This window comes from Homalodisca vitripennis, chromosome 1 (assembly GCF_021130785.1).
Source record: "Homalodisca vitripennis isolate AUS2020 chromosome 1, UT_GWSS_2.1, whole genome shotgun sequence".
Lineage (NCBI taxonomy): Eukaryota > Metazoa > Arthropoda > Insecta > Hemiptera > Cicadellidae > Homalodisca > Homalodisca vitripennis.
This window is the reverse complement of record NC_060207.1, coordinates 29,366,487-29,392,780: the sequence shown is the minus strand read 5'-3', so window position 1 is coordinate 29,392,780 and position 26,294 is coordinate 29,366,487. Positions and strand designations below refer to the sequence as shown.

Here is a 26,294-nt window from a genome sequence, read left to right as displayed (position 1 = left end):
ATTTTTCCAAAGTAAAAAATCCTTCTTTATGTTCTCTCTTTTAGTGAATTATTTTGGATTGCCAGCTACCGTAAGAGTCATGTAACTGTGCGCACTACCAGAGCAGGTCAGAGTTGTAAAGCCATGCGTATAAGAATATAGGTCTATGTATAATCATTAGTGAGCGGAAAAGGTCAACAGTGCCTAGTATACGTTTGCAGAAACACATGCAGTTCCCCCCCTCACCACCACCATCACTGTGCAAGGGCACGGACACAGCTACATGTCGCCTACTGTATATTGTTTTGCATGACCTCTTCAGTTTTCCAGTTTTTACCCTTTGTCAAATTGTGATAATATATTTTATAACACATATGCCAGGACTTTTCTCTAAATGTTTAAAACTCGTATACACACAAAAATAATATTCAGCCCTTCTTTTGTAATGCTAGTTTCATATTAGTCTGAAAAGAAAGTGTGCAGGAAGAATGTTTTGGTAGTTTATAGACATAGTCTGTGTGCTTGCCAATCAATACTGTATCGGTTTTTTCTTACAGGCAGCACTGTGGTAGTATTGGTGAAAGAAAGGCCCAAGGTTGTATATATGTAAATTACAGCTGCTTCAACAGCTCTTGTGGTCTGATCTATAATCTGTATGAACATAACACGTGTCACATACTTAAATTTTTATTATTTAATTAAAAACTCTCAATATTACTTCATAAACATAAAACTTTATGGTAGGTTGAAAAATGTTTACGTATGTCACATTATTGTACATATTTGAATGAATATTTTTTTAATATACAGGGTCATCGAAAAATAATGCCTAAATTTTAAATAATTGTCATAAAAAAACTATTAAAGGTAATTTAAAGGTTGTAGTCTTAAAATGTGCGGAAAGAAATACATTTTTTTTTTTCATACCTTAGTATGTTTCAATGTGAGCACCGTTCGTTGCCCTGCAGATATCAAGTCTGTAGTCAACTTCCTGCCACGTGCGTCCAATCATATCTGGCGTAACAGTTAAGATTGCGGAAGAAATTCGCTCCCGAAGATGGTCCAAATCCCGAATCTTTTCTGCGTAAACTATATTTTTTATGTACCCCCAGAAAAAGAAATCCAAAGGGGTAAGATCAGGACTTCTAGGAGGCCATGAAATGGGGGCTGCTCTACCAATCCAACCGTTTGGGAAGCGTGCGTTTAGTGCAGCGCATACCTCGCGATGGTAGTGAGGTGGAGCCCCATCTTGCATAAAAATGAATCGCTGTCCAGTCTGTTGTTCGATATCGTCTAATTGGGGGAACACAAACAGTTCAAGCATGTCCAGGTAAACTAGGCCTGTAATGGTTTTTTCTACAAAAAAGAAAGGTCCAATAACTTTGTCATGAAATAACGCGCACCACACATTGAGTTTGGGAGAATCACACAGATACTCGTGGCTTTCGTTTGGCTGTTGCGATCCCCATACACGGCAATTGTGACGATTTACACATCCATTTATGTGAAACGTAGCTTCATCACTAAACAACACTCTCTGTAGAAAATTTGGATTATCATCAATTTCATTTAACATAAAACTTGTAAATTCAGTTCGTTTAGGGCGGTCAGTAGGTTTTATTTGCGGTTTTATCTGAATTTTATATGCATGAAGTCTTAGCCGTTTGTGCAGTACATTTTGTATTGTTGTTTTTGGAATGTTTAGTTGAAGACTTCGTCGAGCAATGGATTTTTTTGGGCTCCTAACACAAGATTGCCGGATACGCTCAACATTCTATTCTGATGTTCTTGGTCGGCCTGGTCTAGATTTTTTGCCGACGGTCCCTGTTTCCCTAAACTGGTTAAACCATCGAACGATAGCTTTGTTATCAGGTGCTGTTTGACCCGGATATGTTCTTCGAAAGAGCCGCTGTACACTGACAATTGACTTTGACTCCGCGTACCAAATCACGCACTGTGCTTTTTGTTGCACGGTCAACATCGTACTGAGCGGCGGCGCGTCTGTGGCCGGCTGACCTTGACGATTGCGCAGCTTTTCTGTGCATCACAAAGACAGGGAAACACAATCAGACGAACTAAAAACAAAACTTGCGTTCACCAGTTATTGTCCAGTGAAAGAATTACTCATTTAACATGAAAGGTTTTGATGTTATAATTTTATTAAATCTAGGCATTATTTTTCGATGACACTGTATTATATACATACTTTCCTATTCTTCTAATCCATGCAGATTTTGTTACCTAATAATTTATATATCATCATCAACCTAACTACAATGTTTTTATAATGTAAAATATATATAATACTGTAAGCATAAAATAATGAAAATTATATATCCTAAAAATATTATAATTTCGAAAGTGCCTTTGTTTGTTTGTTTTGCTTTCACGTGTAAATTATTCAACAGATTGTACTGAAATTTTACATTCTTACTTCCCTGGTATGAATATAGTCTATTTTTATTTCGATAATCCCTCCGGGTTATGCCCCACTGGCCTTTAGCAAAAACCCCATCTTAGATCCTGTCAAATGTAATCTACTGTTTTTTAAGCATTGTTTTATGACAGCCCAACCATGTTTGATTAATATAACAACTATTTTCAATTTATAGTGAGTAAAAGAGTAACCATTAGTTTTCACACCATTTTTAGATTTTAGCGATAAGTATTCATCTACCTTATAAAATGTCTTCAAACAACAGACTGTGAAATGTCGCTGGACTGTGCTATTGAACCAATGTACTAATTCCAGCTCTAAATGTTTTAAAATATTAAAAATATATTTCAATTTATAAAGTAATAAACACATAAATAATTTCATTGTTAATATACTTTTAATTGTACATTTTTAGAAAATATTAAGTATTAAATATAAAACACCAATTACTATCTAAATTTTACTATAAATTATAGAATGTTATAAAACCCATCTTAGTCGTCTTTTGACAGAAGTAGGCTTCTCTGGTCTGTGATATATACTTTATATATATATATATATATATATATATATATATATATATATATATATATATATATATATGTATATACTTTATTATATAAGATACCCTAAGTTTCATCCCCCGTGACTATCAGAGAAAAAGAAAATCATCATTGTCTTCATCTTAGTGTGTCAAAAACTGAAGTGCACTGCCTATCTGTTGTTTTTTTTTTGTATTATTCAATAAGAATTTGGGGGTTTGCCATGAGCAAATTTTTCGAAACTTTAGTTTTTCAGTAACAGTTTTATGAATTAGTGATTGTGATATTTGTGGAAATTCCATAGCAAGAGAACTTATTGTTAACTTACAGTTTTCCTGAAGCTTCTCTTCAATTGTGTGAACCAGTTCATCAGTAACAAAAGAGGGGGTCCACTTCGTTTTCATCATCCACTGTATCATGTTCTTCATTGAACAGTCTAACCCATCTTCTAACTATTTAATAACTCAGAGTATTTTGTCCGTAAAGCATGCAGATTTGCCGTTATTTGCATATAGAAAACGAATCACAGATATTTGTTCACAAACAGAGACATTTTCAATTAACGCTGACATTATAAAGAAGTACTACAAAGCACACATCAGCAGCAGCGATCTCAAAATGACGAACGTTTTTTCTCCTTGAATCAGAATAACTGCTGCGCGTACGTGAAACTGCAGCAGTGCTGCGGATAGAAATAGAAATGAAACTTACTTTGTTGACATACCTCGTGTAGACACACATATACAATTTCTTTTTTCTTTTGCTGCATACGAAAAAGAAGTGCGCATTAAGAAAGTACTCTTAATTTTTTATAATAATTGATTGCTAATCCAATAATAAGTAGTGTAGTTAGTATTTGGTGTTTGAAGGGCTTACATTGCTCTTACGATATACTTTATTTACATTGATAATTACAAATGTTTTACGAGTTTACCTATATATTATTACTGTAGAATGCATGAAAAAGTGCGCAGAAAAGTGTATTGTAAAAAATACAAAATATGGGAAACCAATGTCTATGATGGGCGAGGAGAAAACTATAGTAAAGCTCTTGAACACACTAACTTTCTTGTTAATGGTCATGGAAGTATTGTGTTATACTTATTGTCAGATATAGAGCCATTACAAATTTTTATATTTAAGCTAATTCTTAGTAACCCATTAAGTTGAAAGACATCTACACATTGAAGAGGAAAGAAATATAATGTTATCGTTTTTTATAATTAAATAAGGAAGTACCAAAATAAAATACATTTTTAATACATCCAAAAAATCGTACCAAGAAAAAGAGCCACACTACTTTAACATCTATATCCAAGTGACATTTTGAAATGTTTTATTCTAACAGTCAGTTGTTACTTATAATACTGTATGTTGTATCTTATATACTGTATTATTCATGTACATGTTGCAGTGTGTTGTTTATCAAAAGGCGATATCACAACACAGCATTTACTCCTCTTGATGGATTGCTACCAGGGCGCAAATTTCTCATAGCTGTCTTATCATCTGCAGTAATTACCATATCATCAGAGGTCAGTAAGAGTAGGCATAATGTTTTTATTACATAAATTATTACATGCTCAAGAAGTATATTTGAACAGTACAGCCAAGAATTATTAGAAATTTACTTTTTTAGTTTCCAGTCTTTTTTTCTTGAATATAATTAGAAATTGTGGATCTTTAAATGGAAAAGTATTTTAAAGTTTCCATGAAACAAATACTCATATAGGATTATTGGATTTTTCTTTAACTGTGAATTACTACTCATTTGCTGATACCCTACATTCTTACAGATCATGCAAGTTTTTGTAAATTAATCAAATAAATTAAACCCATCATTGCCTTCTGAATTAACTTATTTTAAACCTTTGAGTGCCGCAGCGTCGCTAATTTTGATGGTGCGTAAAGTGCCGGAATCGCTAATTTTGACGTTTCATATTTTGTAATATTTTATATAGTACACGATTATTTCAGCTAATCATTCGATAGATTCCAAACTATCAATAAATACAAGTTTTACGTTGTTTTCCTTACTTTTTGATCTGTGGAACATATGTTTGCGATGATTTTCTCTGCTAATCATATGACGTAGCAGACAAGTATCGTATTGCACAATGGCCATTCTTGTTGTTTATGTGCCGGTAACCAAACATTTGAGTAAATACAAACTAAAATAGTTACTTATGCAGTACTTTTTAATGTTAACTTTTTATCTCCATTGAATAGTTGAAGTTTTTTTTCAATGCAAGTAAAGTAGTAAAATAAATTGAATTCGTTCAAAACTTGCTCATATAAACATCAAAATTAAAGACATATATAGTTTATGAAAACAATAAAACGTAAAAATAGTGGGTCTAAAATAAACTGTCAGGGACTAAAAAGACAGAATGTAACTGAACGGGTCGACCGGTGCACTGGAAATCCTGCCAATAACATTGTCAGCAAGCGCTGATCGCCTTTGAGTAAGATACTTTGGAAAATAAATAATCTTCTTATCACTCATAATCGTGAAAGACTATACTACTATAAGACGTATTTTAATATTTGTGCAACAATTTACTGTTCTTAAGATACTATGGCATTTAACTAATTTCAAATATATTTCATGAAATTAAATTTGTGGCTATTTGTGGTGTTTCGTAAGTCACCTTAAAGTGAAGCTGTTGTACCCCTGGTTAAGTGGTAGAAAGGGCATCTTGGTATTAACTTCGCTTGGTAAAATAAGACATCCTAAACTTTTTTAACTGCTATAAAATATGCAATATGCATGCTTTTTGCAAAAGTACATTAAATTTTTTGCCAAAGTATGCAGATGTTGAATATGAACTGGAAAAAAAATTGGTACTCATAAGAAACCCTAATAAGCTAGTGGTTGCTGAGCAGTTTTTGTGCAAAGGACAAATTTCGAGTTCACTGGTTGTTTACCAAAAGAACGTCATTAGAAAATATGAAATACTATGTAAAAATATATAATATAAGATACATTTTACTAACATCTAAAAAATGTAGCAATTTGAAAGGTCAATAAAAAATATTGCTCTATACGTACAAACCTAACATGTGTTATATCAACACTATTTCCAAATTGTAGTCTAAATACAAACTACAAGTCTTCATCCAAAAAATAAAAATGTTGCATTGCAAAAATATAAAGCTTGATACGAAATTTGGTACCTGTTTCATGTTGGTATTTTTTAAGAAAGAAACATTAAATATCTAATAATGTTATTACATATCCTAGAATCTCAGCTTTGTATTGGTATATTGTACATGTTGTAAATGTTTATTCTTATCTGAACAAAGGTTGCAATATTGAAGTAAAACACCACAGCGTAAAAATACAAATATTTTGTAATTACAAATTAGATGAAAATCGTACAAAACTAACACATCATATATACACTATATATAAATTTTAAAATGCACTGCTTCATGCCTATTCCATAAATATATGCAGTTTTTATTTGCCAAAATAAAAACAACTGGATATGAATAGAATTTCTTCCTATACATGCAAAGAAAACCTCTAGACTTAAAAATTGTGTATTTAGAAAGAGCTGCCTATTTCCCTGATTTGAGCTTTATCCTAAATTTTGTGATGTCAGTTTATACTAGATATTATTATTCAGTTGTTAAATGTTAATTGTTTAGAATTACTCTAAGATATTCTCATTTTTGCTTTTATGATGTCAAGCTCATGTAACTTAGATTCAGTTGAAAATTATTTTAATAACATAACTTCTGTTCTATAAGTTTCCTTATTTTACAAGTATAAGTAAGTTTCCTTATCTTAAAAAAAAGAAATGAAAATGGAATCATTGTAAAATGCCCATATTATGTCATTAAACGTATACCCAAAATCTGATTTAAGGAATTGATGTCAAATAAATGAACCAGAGATTAGAATTAAATATATATTTATCACAATTGCTCTTTACACTATCAATGAAGATAGAGGATAATGGAATAATAGCTTATTTTACTCTCAAACTAATGGTAGCAGAGTGAGGAAATAAATTATTGATATACAAAATACCAGGATCAGTTAAGAATAACTTTCTTTTGAAAACGGCAATTCTGATAGTTTTTAAAATATATTCTTGTTCATTATTCTCTGTTATCTTTAAAATGTTTGGACATTTTCAAAAAAAATCACAGGATCATTATGCCATCAACTAATGGTTTTATATTGGGGTATTGTCTTTAGGCATACTTTTATGAGAGCTCCAAGTTTGTACACTTTGCCACTGGTGTCACCTGTCTTGCAGTGGTTGTTGCCATCTGGGTGTACGAAGAGCAGGAGGTGGTCCGATTCGGAGTGGATCGATGGCGTCGTCAGTCTCTCAAAGTGGACTAAATACATGGGTCTCTTTGTATAGGGCATTATGTTAAGAGCTATGTATAAAGTGTACAAAGTGTATAGAATGAAACATGGCTGTTATCAGAGAGTCTTCTTAAAAATGGCCGCAGTGAGAGTAGGAGATTGTTGAATCAAACATTTTCTGAAAAATAACAGGGTTTTTTATCAGATAATTATAAATCGTCTAGAATTTGTTATGCTCCCATTTACATAGAGAGGTAATATAATAGTTATTTGCAATCACTTTTCAACATAAAATTTACCAATCCAGTGACGCAATCTTTAGTATTATACTGAGGTTAACCTCAACATTTTTCAATATTTTATTTTAACTTTGATTTTTAGACTATGAAAGGAAAAAAACTAATAGAAGTAATAGACATTATAAATATATTAATTGATCACTTTGTATATATGAAAAATCATTTCTAATCTGATTCAAAACTAATAAAGGCATAAATAGTATTTAAATGTTAGTCTCTCTATAAATCTAAAATGGGGAAAAATCTAGATTGATAATTTTTGTGTAGTTAAACTGTAAGCTGTCATACATTAATTGAAATTGTGACACTGGGTGGAGAGTTAAATGTTACCTGAGGAATGAAAATATATAGATTAAGAAATAATATTTTAGAAGTGAGACTAGTAAAAGACCATGACAGTTCAAACTGTATAGGATAATGTCATTGTTGTATAATTGTGCTAATGTAAATAATAATTGTTAGTATGTACCTGATTGTGAACAGATAACAATCGTTAGGCCAACATTTCACAGAATTGCTATTTATTTAGTCATGCAACTTTAATTTAATGCTATTTGCAAACAAAAGAACATTTTTAACAATTATGAACAACTGAATTATACATTAATTATGATTAATTTATTTGCATTCATCCTAATTAGTTTTTAAATATTTCCTCTGCTTTTTACCAAAACAGATTTTGAATATGCTTTTATTTTAAATTCTGGTATAACATAAAATTGTTCATCCTTTTAAAAGCAAGTTATTAGGCCGAGAGGATGAGTGAGTATAGAGAGCTAGGATTGGCACAGGCTGACGGATTCTGCTGTTACATCATTGTATTGTTCATATTCTAGTTTACTCTCTTATTCAATTTTATATTCTCTCGCACTATACAAATTATATTCAGGTGATAATTTGTTCTACTTATTACTATCTCAATAGGAGCACGAAGAGGTTTTGATATAGCTAATACTTAATCACCATAAATCTTATAAATATTTCACACATATCTCAAAATGTTCATTATGTTTTTATCTCTTGATATAAATAAGACGCATATTTTAAAGAGGTGCAATTATTAGTTTTAATTTTTAATGTTTCTAAGCGACTTGTAGATTTGTATTTAAAAATACATGGAAAACAAGAATACCATTAGATGAGATCTTACACTCTAATGTATACCTCCAAATTAAAAACTTCCAAGTAGTTAAACACTTCATTACTTTATGTGTTACATTTAAAACTAAATAAACTATAGATGTAATTATCCAAAACAAGTTTTTTGAACAAGTTAATATTATATCTGCATTACCATTACATACATTATCATAACAATAATATATCTAACTGTCTAAAAATGCACTGTCTGTATTTTATGAAGTTTACAGTGCTATACCGTTTATAATTAGCCTATGGGAATACATTTAAACAAATGAATTGTCAATGACAGTTCTGTTTTAGAAGTGTTTTAGTCATTAATTAATGTGAAGTGACAAAAGGAATTAGTGCTGTTGTGCTTTGGCAAAGAGCGGGATGCTGCACACTGAGCTGTGTCAATGGGTGCAGCATAACTTTAGTTGCACATTACTTTTCCTATTTTGCTCCAAAAGTTTTTTGAAGACTGAGTTTCTTGGACTTTTACCAACACAAAATGGAAAGTTTTGTGAAAAACCATACAACTGCTGTATATACAATTCAATTAAATATCTGTTTCTACAATTTGAAATTAAATTATACCAGTGTAAATACACTTTATTAGTTATAACAAATTAATTAGAAGCATTTATCCATGGCAGATAAGAAATAGTTCAAAAAATATAAATTACTTCTAATTGCTTAGCGAAACAAAGGACTTGAGAATGTAAACAATCAGAAAGCTTACATTTCACAAAATGGAGGGTAAATATTATAACGAAATTATGGTTACTTTGCAGGAACTTGAACCCATAAAATTTGGATAGACACGTCCGCAGTGAAAAATAGTTTTCATTAAGAAGGGATGTTTAATTATTTGTTGGCACTCATGTTTGTAGATACATTTGTTATGCTAATATATTGTTATGAGGTAAAACTCAATGTTAACATGTATTTATTTTATTTATTGATGTTTGTTGTTTATTTTTATTTATCATACTCATGTTTCATTATCATTGTCATTTAGGGGTAATTTAGTAATATTGCATCAAATTACATAAACCTATTGTATTATTGTTAAATAAACATTGTAAAACAATTGGCAGACATTTGAAATATATTTAGCTGTAGTATAATGTTTTGTCTGTATAATTTTGAATAATACTATGATTCTGTAAGTTAAGTTTTTCAACTGTAATAACTAATAAGGTGCAATTAATTGGTGCTTTCACAAAATTTGTAGTAAAGGACATGACTTTTATTTTTCTACAAACTAAAACGTATACAATACACTATGAAGCTTCTAGATGATGTCTGTTTAAAAAAAGGAAACTGCAAAGATTATAATTATATCTGTTATCTTTTAACATTACATTTATTTATAGAGCATTCATTCTTATTTATTTATTTTATTGGGTTGTGATCTCATCAGTAACAAGTATTGTTGATCAACAAAAACTCTGAAAACCATACTCCACTTGTAATTCAGTCATTTTGCCATAAATTGCAAACAATTTCTTTGACATTCCTTAATCCTGTTTTCAATGGAAAGTGAATAAAAAGTTTTAAATTGTTTCCTTGTATTTTTTAAACCCAAAACTCATTTTTGTAAATTAAAACATAAAGTTTAAACTCGGGAATATTTATAGTGGCTATTGATCCAGATAAATAATAATAATAATATATGTTCATTAAAATATAAGAGAGTTTTTATATATACAGAGTGTACACTTGCAGAAACCAGGAGCAACAAACAGCTGACACATATCAAAAGGCAAAATGTTTGGTGCTCCTGGTTTGTGCAAGCGTACATTTTAAGTGCTCGTGCATGCTTATGCATTGATGGGTTTCGTTGAAACATGTACTGTTGGAACATGTAAATATCTTATTACTATACCTGTTTCTTTGTTATTTTACTTTTTTAATTTTCAACTAACTCCATTTTGTTAATATTAAAGAAAACAACAATTATTTTTATAAATTTCCCTCTTGTCTATTGAAACCTATATGCCAAATTTGGTTTCTTTAGCGTAACTGATTTTAAAGATAATAAATGTTTTATAAGAAATACAAAATGGCGGCTAGCGACTAAACGAGACATTTCGTGACCTATGCTTATATGACATTTTTTGTTTGAAATGATCAGTACTATCTGCCACAGAAGTCTGTGAACACCCTGTATACAGGATGATTTATTAAGAAACTTTGGGAGTCATTTTTACATGTAAATATAATGAAAAGTTTCTATAAACATGAGTCCGGAAATGCTTTGTTACAAGTTACGGCAAGCAAAAGTATTCACTTGAATTTCAGCCACTATGTAAAACATGTAAAACATGAGGCCTTCCTGAAATTCTACTAAGCTAGATTAACCCATTGAGGAAGTAATTAACCCTTTTAACCCCGGCCATTCAATCAAGTGATGTGCCAGAAATCCCAAGCCATTTTCAGACAAAATGTAAGGGTTTTGTAAAAAATTCGTAACTCAGTTATTTATTAAGATATTTAGGTAATTCTTTTTTTGTTTTACTTCTTTATACATGTAGCTTACAGAAATATACAAATAAAATTATTATTTTGAAAGAAAAGTTTTTTACATACATATACATATATAAAAAATAAATAAAAATGAAAACATTTCAAGTTTGTGATCATGGAAACCATATAGATAAAAAAATATTTGACACAAAAATACCCATTTAATTTATGATATATTTAATTCTTAATAAAAGGAAACAAAAATTATAGGCCTACCTTATTTACAAGTGGAGTAACATCAATTTTTGTAAAGCCGTGTACATTTTTCTTTTTGCCATTTCTGGGCAAGGCAATGTAACAAGACCTTTGAAATTCACAGTACTTAAAATAAACATAAAACCAAAGTTATTTCTGACAAAATAACTAAAACTGTTTATAATCTAAATTTTAAAAAAGTTTTAAAACAATATTTACATCACTACAAAATGTAAATTTTCAAGATATCCATCACTCAAATCGTCGTCACTAATCACATCCACACCATTTGCAACTAGGTTACTAATTATTGTATTTTCACTTACGGGAGACTTTGAACAATGTCTTTTACTCATTTTGAAATAAAACAAATAATAAACTAAACTTTAACTGCCGTACTTTATACTGCTTTAACCTAAAACTGTGAAGAAAACGGAATATTCACAACCACGTGATATACAGCTGTCTGCAACAAGCGTGAGCAGTCAGTCGAGACGAACTGCAATTGCTCAGTCACAGACTGACAAAATACGAAGTCAAACCATTACAAACTAATATATTTCGATGCAAAATATCTTTGTGCACAAGTCTGTGAAATTTCAAAGCATTTGGTGAAATAGGTGGCCAGTAAAGTAATAAAAAGTGCACGTCCGCACTATACGGACGTCGGGAGTTGACGCCATTTTTACGACGTCCGTATAGTACGGACGTCGGGGTTAAAAGGGTTAACCTAGCCTCACTAGGACTGAAAGTTCAACATTCAACAACTATAAACAGTTAAACACTAAACATTTAGAACACGATACATAGAACATAAGCAGAACATTGAGCATATGGCAAAATGTAAACCATAACAAAACAAGCTATTAGTTGTGGTTATAGTGTGCAAACATAATCGAAACGGAATGATTGCTCATAAGGATGCAGGAGGGCACAAAACTGGGATTAAGTGAAAAAACAAACAAATATGCGATTGTTAGCATCTAGAAAGAGCACGACGAGTGCCGCTCGGGCAAGATTATTTAGTCCTGCTCGGCCACAACAAGTGACACTCGGACAACTTCCTCAATGGGTTAAGAGGCGAATTCAATGATTTCTTACAGTTTCAGACCGGATAAGTTGAATAAAACAAATCCCAGAGCTATAATTTAAGTATTTTTACAGAAAACCAGTGTCAAATTAAAAAATAAGAGTGAAAAACACATTGTTTTCATCTTTGGGCAACAATAACTGTTATTTTACAAAGAAACATAATAACATTTTTAAGGAAACTTGCAGAAAATTTTATTTTCAACAAAACCCGGTTTAAATAAGTATGAATAAAGCGAATAGATGTTTGAATAAATTGAATTTTTATTTGTAACAATACAAAGTAAAATTAACCAAAAATTATTAATCTAAACCTTTTCAATCAAATTACAGTAAATTATCAAGTGTCTCCGCAACTTCAATGCATTTTTCTGCTTATTTAAGGATGGCTCTTGTTGTTTCTGTAGTTCACCAGGGGTTTCCTTTAACTGCATAAATGCTTTATTAATACGTCTAAGTAGCGCCTCAATTAGAATTAACTTTGATCTCGTAAACTTTCTTCGTTATCCGTCCTCATATGTAAAAATCCAATCTCGTAGGTGTATCAGCTGGTGACCTGGGTGGTCAGTGTATAGGACCTCCACAACCGATCCATTTATTATGTAATTTGGGAATTATGAATATTTTTATGGAAACTGTTGATTCAAGTAGGCAGAGAAATATTTTTAATATGTGGCGATGCGACATCATGCTGGAAGTACAGCTGCAGCTGAACAACTTTAAGCAATGTTACCAACATTCTTCTTGAAGAAACTGTATGTCTGACATGTTAAGTGCTCTTGAAAAATAAATGGTCCAATCCGCTGTTCATGAATAATACCACTATACGTTAATGCTAAAATAAAAATGCTGTTGAAAGTTACATTTAATTGTTGTATGAGGGTTCACTTCTGCCTGTTAATGTTGGTTTCGTAAATTGTTTATACCATCATGAGTGAACTGTGACTCAATGGTAAATAAAATATACATTAAGAGTCAATGATGAGTATTTAACCAAATGCAGTAGAATTTAAAATTTTTTCTTAATCCATTGCCATATTTTGAGCTTTTCAATTTATAATTATAAATTCTTCCACCAGACATATTTTATAGTTGATCCGAATATACATTGATTGCACTGTTAAGTTTTTTCATTTTTGTCATGAGATTCCTGGTTTTTTATATCATTTCCATTTTTATAGTATCAATATTAACGTTTTTTTATCCATACACTTTTTTTAATAAATTAGTAATTCTGATAGTAATTTTAAATCAACATGGATAATAATAAATAATGAAACAAAGCCTCTTGTTGAGAAATAAAGATGAAATACGGTTGGTTCTTGGTAGTGAGGAAATTTGAGATTCTAAAAAGGTAAGTGAAATTTTTAATGATCACTTTATTAAGGCTGTGGATAAATAATTACGTCCGAATCTTTTAAACCATGTAAATGTAAACATTTATGTTAATCCTGGTATTATCCAAATTTCACCAATATAAACTTTTAATCTTAAACCATCTTTATAACGGTGAGGCTTTACAACTGTTAATTTTCTTGATAAGTGTTTTTTAAGAGAAAAATTTGCATGGCGAAAAAGTGTAAAACAGGACATTAAACTGTGTATATCTAAACTTAGTTCATCCAAGAGTGAAGATTTTTATGAGTTTTCTAATTTTTTTGTTAAAAAAATCATTTTTGTTATTATAGATCCTCTAGTATACAATAAGATGTTAGAGCAAAGTGTTTTTCCAAATGCTCTCAAGCTGGTAAAAATAATTCCTATATATAAGAAGGGAGACAAGTTAGATCCATCTAGCTACCGTCCCATATCTTTGGTACCCATCATTGGTAAAATCTTTGATTATTGTATTAAGAAGCAACTGTATGATTATTTCTCGCTTAATTATCTTTTGTGTAATGAACAGTTTGGTTTCATGCCTGGTTGTAGCACTGTAATGGCAGTTGAATCTGTCGTTAATGACATAATCTTGAGTTTTAAAAATAAAGCTATACGGTCTGCAACTTTAATTGATTTGTCCAAGGCTTTCAATTGTATTTCACATAGTTTGATCTTGGATAAACTGACTCGTTATGGTATTACAGGAATTTAACTGAATCTTTGTGAATACCATAAATAGAGGTGACCAAACTGTAAAGATTTGTATACACCTCAACAAGGCTTTTGATAGCATATGCCATAGTAGCCTTATTAATTCATTAAAAAATTACGTGTTGTCTCTTTATAATGGTTTATTTTATACCTTGATAATAGGAAGCAGTATGCAGAACTGGCATACGTGGATAAAATGAATAAATTATATGAACCAGTGCTAAATCACAAATGAAAACCATTTTGTATTGAGGTCCCCAAGGATAAATTTTGGGACCAGTTGTTTTTGTGATATACTAAATTATTGCCAAAAATTGTCACAGGTATAAAAAGCAAAAAGTGTTTATATGCAGATGATTCTAACAATATTACATCAAATAAATTATTAAATAAAATCAAAGGAATATCCAAGCAGAATTTCACATAAATTAAAAACTATTTCAGCGAAAAAAAAAAAAAAAACCTTTACTTAATCCTAAAAAAAATTACTTTATTTTATTCCAGACTAAAACAAATCTAAACCAAAACCATCCATTGAAATCAATGACATAGAAATTAAACAAGTAGAACAGATTACATTTTTACGTTTGATATTAGATAAAAGTTTGGCGTTGGACACTCATATTCTGGCTCTTTAAAGAAATCTTCTGGATTGTATGCCCTAGTAATAGAAATCTGCAAAATATTCTCTTATTGCAGAAGAGAGCTATTCAAATCATTTCACGTCTAAAACCACAAGACAGCGTAAGAGATCTCTTTTCTAGTTTAGGTATTTTGAAAATTTATGCCATTTACATTATGGAAACCATTTTGGCAGTAAGGAAAGCCAATGACAGATTACCAAAACTTGGCTCCTATCATAATTACTTAACAAGAAATCGGAACCAATTGGCAGCTCCAAATACCAATTTACAATTTACAAGAAAATTCCACTGGTTGCAGGTATACAGTTTTATAACAAATTGCCACAACATATTGTAGGTATAAATAATGATTTTGTGTTTAAGAAAGAATTGAAACGATGCCTTATTGAAAAGGTTTTGTATTAGTTTGACGATTTCTTATGAAATTTCATAGGAGGGTCATTCTTAATATAGTCTATTGTAAATAATTTCAAGCAAAAACTGTGATAACGCCATTCAGTGTTTGTATGTTTATTTATGTACAAATTATGAATGAAGTATCATTTGATTTGATGTTATCGCATTGATAAACAAAAATTATGTTTTTTTCTAAATTAAGGCAATGAGGCATTTTCTGTGATAATGCTTTTTACTTTGGTGTGAAACTGCATTAACTTCCATTACTATTGCTTTGCAAGTTATTCAACCGGTTTTCTTAATTGCTACATACTAGAAAAACTAGCAATATTTGTCAAATCAGAAATTAAAATGCTAAAAACTTGACACGTTTATATTGTGTGTTCTAAATATTTAATTATAAACATTTAAACAATTTACAATAAAAGATAAGTAAAGGGTTAAGGTGCATACATAAGAAACAACCCATTAATAAGAAACACTCATGTCACATCAAACATAATGAGACAAAGAGATTTGTAAAACCTTTAACCATCACTTCAACTGTTTTTCCTTGAGTCTGATTACAACAATGCTCAAAATTATTACTTTAATGCCTATAAATCTACATGAAGCGATCTAAAATTTGACGAATATTTATCTATTGTAAAAGAAAATTATGTGAAAATAACAACAATTGTACCATCTTAATGTTTGTAACAATACCTGTTGTCAGCCTCCAATAAGACTATGGGTGGAGTTGAAGACGGCTCCAATTTGGCCACCTGTTTAGCGATAGCTGTCACAATCCCTGTACAGTCTGGCCGAGCCTTACCTGCAACTGGACAGAACACGACAACATACTATATTACAAAGAAGAATAAATAATTCACAACATTAAGCAACAGATTGTGGATAATAAACTGATGAAAATAATATTGAACCACGTTTTAAATCACAAGGAAAGAACCAAACACCTACTACTGGGAAGTGGTTTGGATCAATTCCAATATTTGATTCTTCGATATAGTGTAGCTTTTTCCACATGATTCAGATACAAATATTTTAAAAGTATTTTATTGCAAAATAAAAACAAATTGATCTAATTTTGCATGATTAGGTGAAATTGGAAATATTTCTGAGAGGCTTTTGTAAGTTTCAACATGTGGATTCCATCGTCTGTGGAGTTGCAAAGATTTCTATGAATCTTGGCAAAAATTTACACATCTCCACATTAAAGTCTTCTCTGTAAAAGTCATTTCTCTCAAGTGTGAACCCATTAAGAAACTTGAACAGAAAACCAGTTCCTCCACAACATTATAGGATTAGGGAAGCAAGAATGTTCTAACAAGAGTTTGTCATATGTGCATTTGTTGCATAAAAAATTTTGTTTTAAAGTTCGAGTTTGGGTCAATTTATTTATATAAGTGGTTAGAACAAAATATATTGATAGATCGATTTTTAATATTTTTTAAATTTTGTACGAATGTAACTTTAGTCCAATATACACAACAACCACTACAGTACAACCTTGTTTATACAGATCAGTTTTACAAACTGGAGGGAGATAAACTATATGAAGAATAAGTAATATTTTTTGAATTTCTAGTTAATTTGTTTGTCCATTAACACAACACTGGCGTTCAGAATAATGTGTAACCAACACGCTTAGATCAGACAGAACAATTTCAAGACCTGTTGTCGAACTTCCCGAAGGTTCAATCTGAGTTAAGCTACAATACCGATAAATATACGATGACATTCGACCGAATCGTCCACTCCTGGTACGATGCCTAAGAGGCATTCAGGCATAATCCCACGGATGGCAACTTTGCACCATGGCCTGCTCAACCAGGTGCATGAATCAAATGTATAAACTAATAAAATTAAAATCAATGTTATCGGAAACTCATTGAGTAAGTGTAAACGAGGCTTGTTGGTTAAGGGAAAATGAAAATTGAAGAGACTCAACTACTCTAGAATTGATAACCCTACCGTAATTAATTACACTGATCCATCAACATATTTCATCAGGAAGAGCATCCAGACTTATTGATCAAGGATCAATTTCATGTTTTTTGTTTATCATTGTTGTATACATTGCTATTAAAGTTTAAAATCTAGTATATAAATGTATAAAATATTCAGTGTATACTTAAGATATAAATTATACTCAGCAATTCCTGGATTTTCTAGGAACGGTTGTCATCAAAATAACTAACTTTGAAGCACATACAGTTATATTACAGTATTTATTTTAAATGTGGAAACAGTATCAAGTTTAACCTGTGTGAGTCCACAGGCTTAATAACGACACTCTGCTAGTAGAACAGTTATTAGAGTATCAGTTTATCTGGTCCAGGTTCTGGGTATTATTTATGGGATTAATTGCAAATCTTAGAATAACTTACCAGCTAAACACAAGCCATGTTTATCTGCAAGTAAACATCCTGTTACATCATTTTCCTTCATCCTGTAACAAGAATATAACCCAATATATCAACCAAGGTAAGACCTACAAATTTATACAAATAAAATAAAATAAATAACACACAAAACTATTCAAATTATCTTGTATATCTGTATATGATGTTAAAAAAGAAGCATTTCTATAAAATTTACCATATAATTACTCTATAAGGCATTACTCTATAACCAATACATAGAAGTTAAATCATTTAACTAAAATATTGTTCTTCATTTAGTTTTAAAATTATAAAAGGTATGGCACTCATAATGTTGGAAATGCTGACTTTGGTAATAAATCCTCAGTTTATAGACAGCTGTTAACATGTTGACTGCAGCAGATGCTTTACTGTGTCGAAGTTGAGACCTCATTCAGTATAGACCAGCAGTGAAGGTCTGAAGCAGTTAAGATTACAATCTGAGCTATATTATTGAATCACAGGTTTTTTTACAATTAAAACAATTACAAAACAAAACAAAACAAATCAAATTTGTGTTTATTTATAAAAATAGAAAAAGTGAATATCAAGTGATGACTGTTTAAGGCATAAACAGAGAAACATGAAAGTTGAGTTCGATAAAAATCACAGCATATTTGGTGATGTGTACGGAACTGTTTGTAGTAGAGTAAATGAATTCGAAATAACAATAAACCCACTAAATATTAACATTTGTTTCAGAGGAGGAACCCACAGAAATAAACAAATGTCCTAGGTTCAGACTGACTTTTTGTGTTTTTGCAAAAGAAAAGCACAGCCTTTTCTAGTACATGCAACTACGTTACATCTCAGTAACATTCCGGTAAAACGACTATGTTATGTTTTTTGTGTTTTTTTTTAGTTTTAATAATGGATTCTTATGAAAATAAATGACTGACATTTTATAGACAGTATGAAAAATGAATAAAGAGATAATAGGAAAACTAAAATCCTGTTGATAACTCTGTAGAACATACATACCTGTGGTGATAGTACTAAATACTTTATGTGTCCTGCTTTGAAAATGAGAAATCACAAAGTGATAAGTGAAGGATGGTATGCAGTATAGTTGAATAATATTTATTATTATTAGTGTATTAAAATTAAACATCATTGTGTTTTTTTAATCATTTTAACACAATTGTAATACAATACTCATGAACTAAAATTATTTATTTGTCATTTTTTAATTCCTACAATTTTGTTATCTTATATTTCTAGTTGTACTGCAATACTAATTCTAAGATTCTTTCAATTGTACTAATTTTGTATGAATTATCGTTAAATAGATTAATAGACAAATCAAATGTGGTTTGGTTAATAAAAAAGAAAGGATTTTCACCTTATTTATACAAGTACAGCCAAAAAGACTGCAAGTGTCTACTAGCATTACAGATACCAGCACCCATTAGCAGGTTGGTGTTTGTGTTTATTGGAAAACCTAAATCAGTATCATCTCAAATAGGTTCCCTTAATCCCTAAACCTAAGACCTTTATCTACCTTTACCTAGAGCTCTATACCTATTTTACTGTACCTGCATTAAAAACACATAACATTTAGAATTCTAAAACATCTTAAAAAGCACAATATTTTGTATACAATTCAATTTTGTTTTTATTTTAAAATCCTAAACATCATGAATTTTATTAGGCTCCGTTATAAATTGAAAAAACAGCATTCTGATTCTATTTTACGTGATATATCGAAAGCTGATTAATATAACAAAGATGTACTGTAACAAAAATTACTTTTCTTGCAACATAAGATTCTGAAGTGCCAATTTGCCCACCTTGTGAAAGATATATATATATATATATATATATATATATATATTTATTTATTTATTAATTAAAGATCCGAAACTGATGTGTCGCTTACAACTGGGCAACCCGTGAATGACCAGAAGCTATGAAAGTGTGAAATATTTTTCTATAGTATTCCTGATGATGTATAAACTGTCACTAGGAAATTTAGTGCGAAAACTAATTAAAAATACTAACTAATCATTTAAATAAAAAAGAATGACCTTTTCAATGTTTTCATTGAAAATTACAAGTCTTATTTCCTGAACAATTCGTGATTAGACAATTGAGAATTTTTATACATTAATGTATCTGATAATAGGTACTATCTAGAGGGATGTTTCTAATTTAGTTCCAGAAGAGCGAGGTAGCACCACAACAAACTGATAACCGGAGGCATTCAGGATGAACCTCTAGGATTATGTTACTTCACTTTCTGATATTTTCAGTTAGTTTCCACGTTAAAATCATGACGATAAATAACTTTACATCATTATTAATATTGCAAAGGTGGTTTTAGAATTTTTTCAATAATTCCCACATGGTTATCTACTTTGTTGAAACGGGTATTAGGTTAAATTCAGGTTGTAATTATTCATTTGTTGGTTGGTACTTTTAAATAGTTTCTGTGCTACAATTTGTGGTGCTAATGTACTTAAATGAGGAATATTACAGGCTGAAGGATGTCATATTTTGGATTGATATTTCAAAATCTAATATTTATTGTAAAAGTGTTTATACCTGTTATTGCACAGAATCATGCAAAAGTGCATTTAATATCAAGAATAGATAGAATATATAGAATGATTCTGCCATAAACGAATATTCCCTTGATTATGTCAGTGTTCCTAAGCTACAAACAACTTTTTTCTCAACTAGGCCTATTTTAAAATCTTAAAGAGGAGGTCTGGTGACAGGGTATAAATATTCATTTTTTGTTAATCTTATAGTTAGAAGTAATAAACAGATTACTACAGGGTTGCCAACCGTACCGATTTTGTTGAGACAGTCCTGACTTTAAGAAGCGTCCCATGTCCTGACATAATTCCTATTGGGACATTTAATGTCCCAATTTTTAAGTACCTTAAGTGATACAGCAAGCATTCGTACTTGAAACTGAATAACTGGATCATGAGTGTTAGCTCACATTCTCAATGTTGTGTATCAGTCTGTACTACAGCCACGGTACAATAAAATAAAACTGCAGTTTAATCTATAAACCATTTATTTAATTGTACTACTTTTAAAGTATGAGTACAATGTTAATTAATTATGTTACAAATTGTTAGTGTAGTATAAACAAGTTTTAATGTATAAATATTTGTTTTGATTCTATCTTTTGATAATTAAAGTACTATCGTTTAATATTAAGCTGAATTTTATATTAATTTTAGTCTATTTTGTTTAAATTTTAAATAGTGTTTGTTTTTAAAAGTACTTGAGAAATGTTATGTTCATTAAAACTTAACAAGAATTAACAAGAACTTAACAAAATGTACTGTACAAGAAATAGTGAGTCATCATATATAGTCATGCTTTATATGTCTTATTTTGGCTGCAGTATAACAAGCGGCCGCCACAATAACTGAATCATTGATATTTCTGAATATCTAAACATCCGAACAATGCAATACCAAAGTTTCAAACTAAATTACAATGTGGACCTAGGTATTTCAAATTATAGTTATAAATCAGCTTTGATTTTATATCTGCAAAAGTAATAATTTAATTATAAATTAAGAACGATTTAACGTGTATTTATTAGAAATAACAAACAAACAAGTGTAAAACATACTTAGTCTACTTCTCAACGCTAATGGGCATATAAAGGATAAACTTTACATGTCTGGCAACTTGTGAGACAAATAATGCATGTTCATCACCGTTGTAGTTATGACCATTACTCAAATATCACCCTGTAAATGTTTTTAGTTTTTTCAAACAATGTTGATATTTAAGTTAATATACATTGAAAAGCTGGCAACAACTATTACAAATAATTATAATACAAATGTTTCTGTAATTGGTAGTTTGGTTCATTTGAATCAATAATTTGGTTCGCTGATTCAATTATTGTGGTGGCCGCTTACTATACCTACAGCCCTTATGTTTTATTTAAAAAACAAAAATAAAATGAGAGCAGGAATAATATAAAAGTCATTTCAAGGCATTAAATTTCGCAATATTTTCCTGGCAATGTTCCTGGCACATGGACTCCCTTTTTTTGTCATGGGGTAGAGTACAATAAGCTGAACCGTTTTTTTTTTTTTTTATTGACATTGACAAACAATATTATTTAATTACAGTATAACTTTCAATATAACCAACCATTAGTTATTTTTTTTAAATAGGCTAACTAACTTGTATCAACTATAAACACTTTTATATCTAATAACAGACAGTCGAAAGCTAAAAAAGAATCTGAAACGAAGTTTAAAAAGTAGCATATTAGCCGACCTGCTTGCAGGTTATCTCTATGAGTATTTGTACAAAAGAGAATTACGGTTTTCTAGAGAAGATACTTCAACCACTTCTCGAAAGCGGTTAATCATTGCTAATCAGAGGAAAACATAAATAATTTCATATATTTCGTATTTCTTGTTATAAATGTTTGTTATGTTGTTATCATTTCATTATTATTTATGAGTGTTTCCTATTTCCAGTTCTAATTTTTTGTTTAATTGTTAGAGCTCATTTATTATTTATACAGGGTGGAGCGATTTGCTGATTTGGAAATGAAATAAAAAAATTATGAACCTTAGAAAAAATTATTTTTTATTTTAATTACATTGAACAATGAGGGAATTTTTAAATTACATGGTTTTAAATAATGTATCTGGCAAATGTTGACCTTCGGCATCCACACACTGCTGCATACGTTTTCTGAAGTTTTCATTAACTCTAACAAGCATGTTGACTGGTATTCTGCCAATTTCAGCCTCAATATTGTTCCTTAGGTCTTCCAAGGTGTTGGGACGGTTGATATACACCTTCGACTTCAGGTAACCCCAAAGGAAAAAATCGCATGGGGCTAAGTCTGGTGAGCGTGCCGGCCAGTTCACATCACCCCTCAAAGAGATAAGCCATCCAGGAAACATTTGCCTCAAACAATTCATGGTAACCCTCGCTGTGTGTGCAGTGGCACCATCCTGTTGGAACCATGTATCCTCTAATTGCATTGCCTCAAGAGCCGGCTGAAAAAAATCCTGTATCATAGTCAAGTACCGTTCGGAGTTCACAGTTATGGCACGACGGTTATCCTGAAAAAAGTAAGGGCCAATGATGCCTACTCATGATATGGCGCACCACACAGTGACGTGGTCCGAATGCAGAGGTCTCTGGTGGACTTCTCTGGGGTTTGTTTCACTCCAGTAGCGCATGTTTTGCTTGTTAACACACCCACTGAGGTGAAAATGTGCCTCATCAGAAAAGAACACAATTGTGTCACACGGTATAGTTGCAAGCATGTTTTCACAAGAAGTACGCCATGTCAAATAGTCCCGTGCTGACAATTGATGGACCAAGCACATTTTATACGGGTGAAATCTCAATTCATCATGAAGAATCCGGTGGAGAGAACGTCTTGAAATGCCAAGAGCAAGTGATTGCTTCTGAGCAGAGCGTTTTGGATATTGCAGTACTGCTGCTCTAACTCTATCGATGTTTTCCGGTGTTGTAATCCTTCTCTGAGGTCCCCTTCGTACACATAACACATTCCCTGCTGTTCTGAATAGCAGTTACCCAATTTACAATTGATTGCCGACCAGGAACACGTCCGCGTGGGGGAACAGCGAATCGTAAACGAAAAGCACGCTGCACTGCAATGATCGAGTGGGCATTTGAAAAATACGCTTCAACACAAAACGACCTCTCCTCTCGTGTCCACTGCATGATGGCAACTGGAACGCGGAGGAATACAAATCTCCCGTCAGCCACGCTCACTCTCCCCTCTCTTCGACCAACAGTGCTGCCACAGCCTGCAGTGCAAAAAAGCAAATTACGGCGCTCCACCCTGTACTATTATCACTATGTGCATTATATTAATTATTTTAATGAAAAATATTATTGTTATTATGACTATAGATATGTTGATATTATTTATATATGTGTATTCGATAAATGAATATTAAGTAAGTACCGATGATTGTACTAATCGATATAAAAACTGGGTCCACTTATTGTACTCTACCCTTGTCGTGGAACGCACCCAGATGAGTATACTTTAATAAGTGGCCTCGTTCTTCACTCATTATCCGGTTGTTTTAATCGAATGATTCAATGGTTTTATCGGAAGGAATAATTCAGTATTACAATTTATTTAACTTAACATACAATTTAAACTTATTAGTTAAAGTAATTTTCGTACCAGTAAGATTAAACGCCGGGGCGGCAAATCACGATATCGTCAAAAATAACCTTCAAACAAAGAAATCACGAATTTGACGTTACCAACGTATTCTGCTCACCCTCCTGAACAAAAAATATATATAGTACTATGGGGTGCAAATGACAAATAACATGATTTTAGGGGGTATATTGATAAGTGGTTAAGTTCCTAATGTTTTAATGTTCAGTTTGTGTGCTGTGTCTGGATAATCTGTTTACTTGAATATTATCTGCGGCCGGGACTGATAGCAGCCTGATAACGTACCTGTTATCTGAGTTCTCCGGGGCATGTGTCAGTTCTACACAAGATATCGTGTTCAGTAGGTCGGATTGAGTGAGTGCGTTTACAATGATGAATCAACCATCCACTAGTTCAACCAACCCTAGTGAATTGTGTGTGTCGGAGTGTTTCGTAGGGCACGTAAAGAGTTTACGTTTTAACCGAAACGAAATTATCTCTTTTTTAATTGAACATGGAATTTTTAAAAATGAGTGTATGTATTCGTCATGCGGTCGAGTGGTGTTTTTAAACCGGGAGACTTTGTCGTTTCGTTGTGATAGGCGACTTTTTTGTTGCTGCTGCTCAGCTGTATCCGCCAACACATTAATGGTATGTGTTTTCTGATCCATCTATATATTTTGAGTTTTTCATGATTTATTTAGTTTTTTAACTTTACATAATTGCCTAGTTGCATTACATTTCAATTTATATTTTTGATCAGCCCCTCTAGTATTTTATATTTTACTGATAGGTACTATCTCGAGGGATGTTTTTCTTTTATTGACATCAGCGCGGGGCAGCACCGAAGGTACTGCCGAAGCCCGCGCTGATGGCCGGAGGCACTCATAATTAATTTTTTTCTCGAAGTTAAGAAAAACATTATTTATTTTGATCAAATTTCTGCTCATTTCTGTATTATTTTTCATTTACGTTTGCAAAGATGGCGGCGCAACCGATGACGTCATCACGAGGTTCAATCATTGGCCACAAAAGGTCACGTGACGCTAGACGTGGATGTAGAACATGGAGATATTACTGAAAAGTTATTTCATTTTTCATTTTCTAGAACTTCGTTATTTCTCATTTCCACCCCATCAAACCTATTACTTTTTTGTTCTATATGACGATTCCAATAAGTTTTTAACGCAAAACTCATATTTTTCCGCCCCGGCCGTTAATATGATAATTACCGTAATTTTAATGTAAACAATAGACATCAAGAAGTAACTAACATTATTTTGAGACATAAATATTGTAAGGTTTCTTTGATATCTAAGTCTAGGCCATAGTTGGTTTTGTTGTTTTGTAAAGTTAGTCTTAAATTTGTTTTAAAAATTGTAATGTACAAAAATCTTCTTGTTACAGTCATTTATTATAACTCTTATTGTGTACAATTTTTACATATCAAATTGTTCGATAAAAAACGGCCGAATAACGAGTGTAGGCAGCTTATTAAAGTCTCCCCACCTAGACTTTCATCCCGATTCTTCCTAAAGTCAAGTTGTTAACTCTAGGTTACCATGAAGTACCTAATAAATATAAATTCAAAAAATGTTTTGATTCACATTTTTCTTGGTCCACATTTGAATTTGTAATTTCACTAGAAGTAGGTTATCTTATACTGCCTGTAAGTAACCCAAGATTTTCATATTCACATGTATTTTCGTTACCTTCAGTTATCAGTGCGTTTGATATGAAAAGGTTAAGGTCATTAACATTTTATCTAACTACAGAGCTGAGTAAGGTATGGTGTAAACATCATTTTAAAAAGGTGAAAACTTACAGTTCATTTAAACACGATTCCAGAGGAGATTCCATTTTAAGTGAGTAGTACAAGAATGTGTAGAGATATTTATGAAGTACAAACTACTTATCACAATTTGTCACTTATGTCATGTATCTTGTTTGTATAAATATATTATCATGAAGCATGACACAACTATAAAAAACAGTATAAACACTATCCACCACCCATTCTGTACCACATGAGCTCACAGCTAACCAAACCACAATCAACAGAAGGACAGT

The 26,294-nt window shown here is 31.4% G+C and overlaps 2 protein-coding genes across 3 annotated transcripts in view; one reads left to right on the top strand and one right to left on the bottom strand.

Moving 5' to 3' along the window:
* LOC124358987 (protein RFT1 homolog) overlaps positions 1 to 10,274 on the top strand; it is a 20,878-nt gene extending 10,604 nt beyond the window's left edge. The window contains exons 8-9 of the mRNA XM_046811289.1: positions 4,373 to 4,493; positions 7,169 to 10,274. Coding sequence (XP_046667245.1) covers positions 4,373 to 4,493; positions 7,169 to 7,318 — 271 coding nt within the window. The 3' untranslated portion in view covers positions 7,319 to 10,274. The remainder of the gene's footprint in view (positions 1 to 4,372; positions 4,494 to 7,168) is intronic.
* On the bottom strand, positions 6,862 to 26,294 carry LOC124359023 (ragulator complex protein LAMTOR5 homolog). Of its 2 annotated transcripts, none has more exons than XM_046811380.1 (4): positions 26,050 to 26,294; positions 18,044 to 18,147; positions 16,359 to 16,473; positions 6,862 to 7,463 (listed from the first exon to the last, which is right to left on the bottom strand). In XM_046811380.1, the coding sequence occupies exons 2-4, from the start codon at positions 18,102 to 18,104 to the stop codon at positions 7,403 to 7,405; spliced, it is 237 nt and encodes a 78-aa protein (XP_046667336.1). In that variant the 5' UTR covers positions 18,105 to 18,147; positions 26,050 to 26,294; the 3' UTR covers positions 6,862 to 7,402. The 2 variants fall into 2 exon arrangements, with proteins under 2 accessions (XP_046667336.1, XP_046667329.1); XM_046811373.1 differs by having other exon boundaries at positions 18,044 to 18,105; positions 26,050 to 26,292.

Bases quoted from the DNA above. Each gene is read 5' to 3' on its own strand.
- LOC124359023 (XM_046811373.1), bottom strand. From the start codon at position 26,084: ATGGAATCTCCTCTGGAATCGTGTTTAAATGAACT. The intron at 16,474-18,043 runs GTAAGTTATTCT...TGTTCTGTCCAG, and splicing joins ACATGGCTTGTGTTTAGCTG to TTGCAGGTAAGGCTCGGCCA. The intron at 7,464-16,358 runs GTATTGTTACAA...GTTATTTTTCAG, and splicing joins TTATTGGAGGCTGACAACAG to AAAATGTTTGATTCAACAAT.